General features: G+C 41.8%; 1 protein-coding gene across 1 annotated transcript; it reads right to left on the bottom strand.

Annotated features, from left to right (window-relative positions):
- Positions 1-34: 34 nt before the first annotated feature.
- On the bottom strand, positions 35-9,768 carry LOC117788932 (protein melted). Its single transcript, XM_034627880.1, has 9 exons — positions 8,828-9,768; positions 4,681-4,852; positions 3,804-4,055; positions 2,172-3,737; positions 1,393-1,636; positions 1,118-1,284; positions 926-1,054; positions 583-864; positions 35-394 (listed from the first exon to the last, which is right to left on the bottom strand). Exons 2-9 carry the CDS (start codon positions 4,783-4,785, stop codon positions 137-139), a joined length of 3,003 nt encoding a protein of 1,000 aa, XP_034483771.1. The 5' UTR covers positions 4,786-4,852; positions 8,828-9,768; the 3' UTR covers positions 35-136.
- Between the last annotated feature and the right edge of the window lie 68 nt (positions 9,769-9,836).

Genomic DNA, 9,836 nt, shown 5'->3' with positions numbered 1-9,836 from the left:
ATGTATGTATTTTGCGGCCGCCGCTTTTGTCTTTTGTGTGTGTGTGTTGTTGGTCTTTACAATTACAAATAATCTCACAATGTAGGTTCAGGTTCAGTTGCTGGTTCCGATGCTGGTTCAGGGCTGGATCGCTTGCCTAAAACGAGGGCTTGCTGCTGCCAATGCTGCGAGCGGGCAAACTATTTGTCTTGACTGTGGGATTATCGCGAGCCTGCGAATGGGCAACCACAATGCTGAGGCACTGCACCCACTCCTCAGCGTTCTTGCCATCCTTGGGCTTGAGTATTAGTGTCTGATCGGCCGTGAAAATCTCAAATGCCTTGGGTATGTTGCGTGCGCCACGTGAAACCTTCACGGAGCGTATTTGATTCACATCGATGCTCTCGCCGCCGCTCTGTAATCGATCAGAGAAGATCGATAAGTCGATAATTATGGTCAAAATCGTGGTGAATTATTAACAAGGTGACATATTCATGCATGATGGTGAAATTAGTTCGCTCATTGTGGTTAAATAAATAAATACGCAATGTAGACTGAATAAGTCAACTTGTTATTAAGTTTAAATTGGCTATAACTACTTACAGATCCCTTGCAGGACAAATGTGCGCCAGAGAGCGTAAAGTAGCGTGTGCGCCAGCGCCTAAAGAGTCGCCACTTGCCCTTCTTCTCCTTGAGCTGACCCTCGATCATGGGCTGATTGCTGCCATTGAGAAAACCAACCGCCTTGTCCGGATGATTGCACAGAAAGCAGCCCCATTGATACTCCAGCTCATTGCAATTCGGATTCGACTTGTTCGTCTTGGACACTTCAAATACATCGAGAAAACCCGAGTGACGCAGCTCATTCACAAGTATCTCACGGTCCTAAAGATACATATTTAATAAATTACTAAGACATTAATTAAAGTTGGGAGAAAAACTGTACCTTGACCTGGGGAAACTGACTGGTGACCAGTTCGGTAAAGCTGCGATTCTCGCACTTGAGTATCTGCCAGATATTCTTCAGATTACTGATGCCCGGCTCACGTGTGCTAAGCACACATTTCTCCTTGACCTAAAGGAGGAACAATTTCAAATTGTTGGTCAAACTATCTTTAGACTCGGAGTAACCACTTACAAAGTGCCGCACTTGAAAGTCTAAGAAGATCATGTGAATCCAGGTCTTGGGATTACGTGTGCGCATCGTGAAGCAAGTCTTGGAGTAGAGACAATGAGGTCCACGTATCTGACAGGCGAAATGCAATTTGGCCACCTTCTTGCGACGCTCTGCAAATTCATTAGAAACTGTGTGATGTGTATGTGTATGTGTGTGTGTAAGGATTGAGTGTGTGTGTTGTAGAGTGTTCAAAGAGTTAGAGAAGAGAGCGAGAACTTGGAGAGAGCACGACTTACCCTCAATACTACACCTTGTGGGCGGTGGCAAGTGCTGTGATACCTCATCCATATACGACTTGATGGAGACAAAGTTCTTCTCGCAGAATTGCTGGACGGGATCACGCATTATCTGATATGGCTCAAAGGTGCTCATGCGCTGATCCATCACGCTGTTGGCATTGAGCAGCGTACGACTCGTGTTATCACTGCGACGTGGAGCCACATTTGTGGTGGTCGTTGGACCCGAGACAATCACCTCGCTCTGCAGAGGAAGAAGAGACATAGAGAGAGAGAAAGTTACAACTATTTAGTAAGAGTACAGAACAGCGAGATACTCTGCAGACAGTCCTAAGATACTGTAACCCTTATCTGCACCCATTTACACCCATTTAAAACTAACATAACTTCTGTGTTTATTATCAGATCGTTATGAAATTTTCAGAATTTATAGTAAAAATAGTATACTATATAAATACCAAAGCTCAAAGTTTTAACTTTAAAATAAATAATAAAATAAAACCATTAATTTTAAAAATTGGTTTAACATGAAAAGTAAACTTGATCTTTATCTGATTTATAGGAACCTTTAGCTCAAATTTGAAGTGTCTAGCTCTCAGCACCACTGACAAATGGACAGCGATAAATCTACTGAACAAGATTATATTGAGTATACTTTATAGAAACGGAATCATCTTCTTCTCTTTTTAATTTACTTCGTCAATAAGTTGTAGCTCCCATTTAAGCCTATTCTCAAAGGAAATTTAAAATTTCCCAGATTCTATATTACTTTAACTCACATTTCCATTGATGGGCAGCTTCGTGATGGATTTGGCATTGCCATTGCTGGAGGATTGGGGCAGCGCAGGCGATGCATGATGCACGGAGACGGCGTTCTGGGATTGCTGAGCTGCCGTTGAAGCAGCGCCTGCTGATTGCGGTATGGAAATGGAGCCCACGGATTGATTCAGTGCATCCGTGCTGTACTTCATCAGCACCGTGCTGGAGTTGAGCAGCGTCGAGGGACCTTGGGAGTGTGGACGCACCTTCGAGGGTGACGTGGTGACAGTGACACCGCCTGAAGTCACAGGAATGCCATGTTTGTTGTGTCCCGTGATGATGACATCGTTGCTCAAGGGAGGCACCGGGGTCACGGGTGGATTACTAGGAGTTGTTGGTGTCTTGGGCGTGGCACCCGTTTGGACTACAACATTGCCATTGGAATTTCCGCCGGGCTGTTGATTGATTTGTGAGTTGCTCAAGCGCGTCATGCTCTTGTGGAGTCCTCCGACCGATCCACTGGCCACATTGAGTCGTGTGACGCTTCTGTGGGTGTTGCTCGCCGGATGCAGTCGTCCAGTGCTGCGGGAATCCCCCAGCTTCACCCGCCGCGTGTAGCCCGTGTGTGGAGGCGTCGGTGTCGGCGTGGGCGTGGCAACGGGCGGTGGCGCTGCTGGTGTGGAGGTGGCAATGGGAGCGGGTGCAGCATTGGAAGTGGGCGTGGCCATGGCATTGATAGCACTGCTCGGCGGCTGGAGAATATTGCTGCTGCTGCTGGCGGGCGTGGCGGAGGCGGAGGGAGCTGGTTTAATCGGCGGACTGGAGCTGTTCAAGCTGACAATGGTGACGCCTCCCGAGATTTTGTTGCCCACATCGTGCTGGGAACTCAGTGCCGCATTCTTTTGCCGCACACAGGCGAGCACCTTGTCCGTGAAGAGCACCGGGTAGGCGGAGCACAACCTGGTCGCCTCCTGCTGCAGCAGCGCCTGTGCCGGCAGATGTTCCAGCACAAAGTCCAGAGCCTGCTGAGCCGTCTCCTTGCTGCCAATTCCCGATGTGGTCAAGATCTGGGCACAGAGTGTGACCGTACTCGGATTTGTCTTAGCTGCCAGACGCACTTGCTCGAAGTGATCCACCAGCAGATGTGGAGCATGCTGCGCCAGCTTCAGCAGGATCTGCATGGTGATGTTGGAGGTGTCGCTGTCCTGCAGAAAACCACACAGCTGAGGCACACAGGACTCCAGCACCGCCGGCGACTTCTGCACGATGAGCAGATAGAGTTGGAAGACGGCCATTCTCTCCTGGGCATCGCACTGTGGCAGCAGGGGAATCAGCAGTGGAGCATGCGGTGTCACCGTCTCCGGAGAGACCTCGTAGACCTGGGAGAGCACACGAAGCAATCCATAGTTGCCGGCCAGTATGGAATCCATAATGGGATCCATAATATCTATCAAGAGATAGGCATAATCAATGGCGGCCAGTGAAAGATAACTAGCCAGATTCCTGGACAGCTCCTTGTTGCCCTTGGGCAGAAATTGCACGGCAATGGGCAGCGCTATTTTCATCAGTTCTTTCTTGTCATAGTTCTAAGAGAGAGTTGAAAAAAGAAGAAGATTAAGAGCGAAGGAAAGAGATTTTCAAATTCAACTTACTAAAAATATGCTAGAGATTATATCGGCGGCAATCTTGGCGTGCGGCGGCTCCTCCTTGGTGGCAGCCACCGGTTGAAGATTCCACAGCAGACAAGTCTTCAGCAGATCCACCAAGGCAGCACAATAACGCTCCGCACTGCGCGTCTCCCGGATGCAGGAGAGCACTCGGGTGACACAGATCTCCACCACGCTCTGATCATTGTTGTTTTTCACGTAATCCGCATGGGAGATTATTGGATTGATTTCAGACAGCTAAGGAATAAATGGAAATTGTTGACTTAGTGAAAAGCTTTTTAGGAAAAAATTAGATTTTTGACATACAAATTTAAGATAGGAATTACAATTTTGACTGAAACTTTTACTAAGTTTCAAGATTACTTTAAAAAAGAATTCACCCAAGGAATTCATTATTTTATTTAATGCTATAACATATTTATATACTCTTTCAAAAGATATCATAATTTTTGTAGTATTAAACAAATGATCAAGACGACCTTTTAGGTCTGATATTCTTAAGATTTCTCAACCAATCTAACCAGTTTATAATATACATTCTGATTAAATTTAATAAAAATAGACTAGCTGACATAAGAACTATATTTTAAAAACTTAATTTTTGTATGAAAATCTTTATGTTTTTAAAGATATTTTAACATAATTAAAAAGTTATTTTATGTTAAGACTTTCTTAAGAATAAGCCGTGCCGAAGACAACTTTTCTTTATTGATTTTAATTGTTTATTTGGATCTTTTTTTTTTAATATTCAGTGCAAAACTGTCTTGATCTTTATTTTCTTTATCTGAAAAACAGTGCTTAGATTCAAACTCCTTGTAAGAGTAAAGGAATTAAATTTAACAATCGATTTATTTGTACTTACCACCTCTGTGATGTCATTGACAATGTCCGCATCGGGGACCGAGAACAGATCTCCGGCACGGGACAAATCTCGCTTGGCGAGCACTTTTGTAAACAGTTCGTGCATCTCGAACAACGTCGTGATATCGAGTCACTTTTTAGTCACTTTTTAGTCAATCATCTCCTTGGGGCATCTGCAATGACAATGGCGTATTTTATTTGGTTGGACATTGGAAGGAACACTCAGTTGCATCTTGAATCTCTCACTGGGCTGTTGACTTCTCGTTTGCGACACATTTTCATTGCCATATTTGTTGTTTTGGCGCTTTGCCAGGCTGCTGGCGCCGTTGCCTTTTTTATCTTATCTCCCTGACAATAAAATGGAACAGGGGAAGGGGAAGGGAAAGGGGGTTGGTATCTGTTAAAGGCTGAACTAGCCTAAGCAACCCTTCTCCTGCTCCATTCGCCATTCTCCACTTGACTAAATATTTGCTGCAATAATTTTTTTACACTTACTCTGAGTCTGTCTGTCGCCCTTTCTTTTTCCCTTCCTCTCTCTCCCTCTCCCTCACTCTCTCTATGTGGCTTTCTCTGTCAGTCTATATATCAGTCAAGCGTCTGGGTCTTGAGTTGAACTCATGTCTGGCTTTTCATTATATAAATAGAGATACTTTCTGGCCACTAAATACTTGTTGAATTGTCCTCACTTTGAAAAGACTTTAACAGTTCTCGATATAAACTGGGATATAAAACATATTTGTCTGATAAGGTCTATACACACAATATATAGGCTAGACCATAAATATTAAAACAACACCTGCACTTTGTCTATAAATTCTTATCGTAACTGACCTTTAAAAAATGAATTTATTTTATTAAAAGAAAAAAAAAACACTTTTTTATACATATTTATTTCTGTAGCTGCATCTTTAGTCAATCTGTTGTTGTTGCTGCTGGTCAAGGTTAACAGTAAATATATATACACCTACACACTTGTAAAGTCTTGTATATTCAACTGATTCGGCAGATTTGGCACAATGCAATAATTCCACAGAAGGTAACTCAAATTTGTTTTGTATTTGTGTTCTGTTTTCGTCTGGGGATTCCCTGAGCTTGTTTCTGGCGAAGTGAGAGGAGAGTGGGGAGTGGGAAGTGGTGAGTGGAAGAGTGGGAGAGAATTGGGGGTACTCTAAAGTGCCTCGGTGCAAATAAACACATGGCAATTGTTTGCTCTGATATCACAGACCTGTCGACGTCTCCCCGTTAAAGTTGAATGTGAATGCAGGCAAATGTTTCTTTGGCCAAGTGTGTATGGAATGCACTTGGCCTAAACCGGGAAAAAGGGGAAAGCGACGGAACTTAGTACTTAGATTTTGATTAGATGCGCAGAATTCCACAGTGAACGGATTAAGACTTAAGTCGACAGCCTAAGACACAATGGAATTTGCTTTGTGGGCGCAACTTGCAACTGTCTCTGTCTCTGTCACTATCTCTATCTCTTTTGCTGTCGCTGTCGCTGTTTGTGGTTGTGGCCACATCAAGGAAGCGACGCCAACGCGTTGTGGTTTATTAAATTTTGAAAAATATTAAGAAAAAAAAAAAAAGAAAAGATATGAAAAACCAAAAGTTGCATAATCTCAAAGAGGCAGCGGCTTTGCACGCGAATTGCAGACGCAGACAACGACAATTGGGACGGACGGACGGACATTTGCTTCCTGGAAACCGGGACAGCAGCCGTTGTTGCTGTTGTTGTTGTTGTTGTTGTTGTGATTGTTGTTATTTATGGCTCATTCGCGCTCAGGTTGCAGCAAAGCAAAGAAACTGGTTAAAAAATAAATAAAGAGGCAGCAACAAGTCGCAGCAGCAACAACAACAACAACAACTATGCGCGCGCGAGAGAAAATTAAAAGAGAAATAGAAATACACGTATAAGTAATGGATGATGATGATGAAGCCGATGATGATGATGATGATGATGGCTAAAACATAAACCGAAACCGGTGCGGCAGGTTACAAATACAAATACAAACACACACACACACACACACACAGATACAGATAAAGATAGAGATACAGCAAAGACAGAGAGTGGGAGAGAGAGAAGGGGAAACGAATTTTGTTGGTTCAGTTTGAAGTTAAGCTTAAACAATAATTCTTAGTTCGACTCATTGTTCAATTTGCATTTCAGCCTAAATAACAGAGTTCAAAGCTTTGGCAACCAGTTTCAATTAATTAAATGCAAAACTGATGACTCAATAAAGCAAAGCCAGATGAATATCTCTCTCCAAAATGGGAAGAACTCAAAAGAAAGCTTAGTTGCGAACAATCGTACTAACAGGGCCAAGTGCAGTGAAGTGGCAAGTGGCATTGATATATGAATACGATCATCTTCAGTTTCTGTTTCGGTTTCCGTTTCTGTTTCTGATCTGGTCAACTCACATAACCTATCATAACAAAATGATTTAAATGAGGGCGACACACGGGGCGTATACGTATTGCAATATTCCGATTATTCCGATTTCAACTCACAAGTGTTTTGTTCTTGTTTGTGCATTCCTTTCACAGTTATTTGCCAACAGTTGTTGTTGTTGTTGCTGTCGTTGTTGCAAATACCTGGCCTTAGCAGAGCGTCAAGTGTCGAGAGCCTGATCGGTTGCACGTTCCAAGTTGCAAGTTGCAAGCACAAAGACACAACTCAACTTGAGACGCTGACTTAGTCAAAGTCATAGTTTTAGTATTAGTCTTAGTCTTAGCTTTAGTTAGAGACACACATATACACACACACACACATACTGTGTTGTGTCTGCTGTAAACTTGTTTTTGGCCTGGCTTTGGTTTATGGCTTTGTTACCCTACGCATACGCAGAGACTGTCATTGCCGGATCTTTGAACTGGAGTTGCTAATAGATTGTTCTCAAGAACTAATCCCACTGAAAATCAAATTATCTTAATAATTATTATAATATATTTAAAGGTTATATCTTAAAAACCTTTTAATGATCATTGCTCTACGATCCAGGTAGTTCTAGGAACATTTCTTATTTGTTATCAGTTTGGGAGCTTGCTTTAAAGATAAGCTTAATTATCGAAAATTATTATACTTTCGATTATGTTGATTGTAAACTGCTAACTATCGATTTTATAGATAAGAGAGTTTTTATTATCGTAATTTCAGTTAATTGGCGTTATAGTTTTCACCCATAGATATTTACTTGTATTATAGATAGAGCATAGATATTTTGCATCTGAGCAAATGAACACACAAAATGCTGAATAAAATAAGCAGATACATCTAATACATTTTATAAAAAATACCTTAGCTATATTCACAGCTTAATCCTCAACATTTCTATTCCAATTTTCAATCTTCAGTCATGTTTATTTCCAAATACTGATCCTCAATTCGCTTACCTTCCCACAGCTGCTGTCCATACAAATTGTTCGGCAGATTTATTTTAAAGCACAGCGTGAGAACCCAAATAAGAAGAAATTAGCAAAAATACAAAAAAAAGAAAGAGAATTTATGTTATCCCCTGCCTCATTTGGCGTGACTACAAAAATACGTACTCACATGTATGTACATTAGGGTGGACCGAAAAAGACTTTTTTAAACATTATAAAATCAATATCTGTGCAAAAAATCTAATTTTTTGTGTTGGGCATCGACGACATAGTTTTGACTTAACCCCAAAAGAGAAGAAATTACCATATAATTATAATTTTTCTTGGATTACCTCGACTGTTAACATATGTGGAAAAACCTTAAACTTACACAATATTTAAAAATTCTAACGCTCTAATGCTCCACCCTAATGTACATACATAAGTAAATACAACATCAACACGGTAATCCGAGACAGACACAAGCTAAACCAAGGCAAGGGTTGTGGCAGCCAAGGGGAGGGAGATGGGCAAGGGGGATAACTTGTTGAAAAATGAGCGACGCTTGAAACTTATTAATGAAAAGAGCCGCAAACAAAATAATTATAAGCAAAAAGAAAAAAAAAGGAAAGGCAAACAAAAATTAGGCAAGGCATAGAAATGAGTAGCAAAGTCTGAAATCCTCAAACCCAGCTAGTAATAATAAAAAGAAAAAAAATCAGGTAGCTTAAGTCGAAAATTAATCCAATTCGAATCGCCAACGATTAACGGTAAATGGCTGGACTTACCAAAATTGCATGCGACGAGCATAAACTGCATATGTATCTATGTGTATGTGTATGTTGTGCAGCAAACACAGCTGGTCAGATCACGGAACTGGAACTGGAATTGGAACTGGAACTGGTCTACATAAAACTCGTAGACGAGACTGAGCACAGCTCCAAACCAGAGGCGCTCTCGCTTACGCTCTCTCTTTTGTGCTCTGCTGAGCGGGGGAACAACAAAAAAAAACACTTGAAAAGGCACGAAAAAGGTAGACGACGACTTTAGCTGTTTGTTGTTGTTCTTGCTGGTGGTAATGGTGCTATTGTTGTTGTTGTTGCTGCTGCTGCTGAGCTGTCGGCCAAGTCAGCCGCACAGCCGCCGTTGCTGTAGTTGTTGCAGTTGTTGTTGTTGTTGGCTTTTGGGTGTAGCTCAATATGAATTTTATTGCTGTTGTTGTTACTGCCGTTGTCGTTGCCGATAAAGCACAAAATTTAGCATTGCTTTTAACAATATTTGCACTTATTGTTGTTAATTATTTTGTTGCAGCGCCAGCGCGTTAAACAATTTGCTTTTATTCGCATTTATAAAAAATAAAAAGAAATACCGTAAACCAAAAAAAATAATAAAAACTAAAACCGAACAAATTCGTATTGTTATTCGTGGATATATGCAAGTTTATTATTTGTTATTTTTAACACAGTTTCGCGTTGTCTTTTATTCTTTGCGTTCTCTGCCTTCGTTTCTTCTTTTGTATTTTTGCTAATCACATTTTGTTAACAGGCCACACACACACATTCACACACACACACGCAGAGAGAGAGGGTAAAAAGCGCTGGCAGACTAACTGACGGCTCATGCGCGCTGGCCAAATCCAAGCAAACGCGTTTAGGCCAAAACGTAGACTGAATTGAACTGTTGCTGCCAGTTGCCAGTTGCCTTGCCTGTTGCCTGCTGTTGGCTTGGCTGACTGACTGGTTCTCTCTCACTCACACACACAAACACAATTTTGCTCTCTACTTTGCACACTCATTC

The sequence above is a fragment of the Drosophila innubila genome, assembly GCF_004354385.1.
Source record: "Drosophila innubila isolate TH190305 chromosome 3L unlocalized genomic scaffold, UK_Dinn_1.0 0_D_3L, whole genome shotgun sequence".
NCBI lineage: Eukaryota > Metazoa > Arthropoda > Insecta > Diptera > Drosophilidae > Drosophila > Drosophila innubila.
Note: the sequence above shows the minus strand (reverse complement) of the source record. Positions and strands in the feature narration are given on the sequence as shown.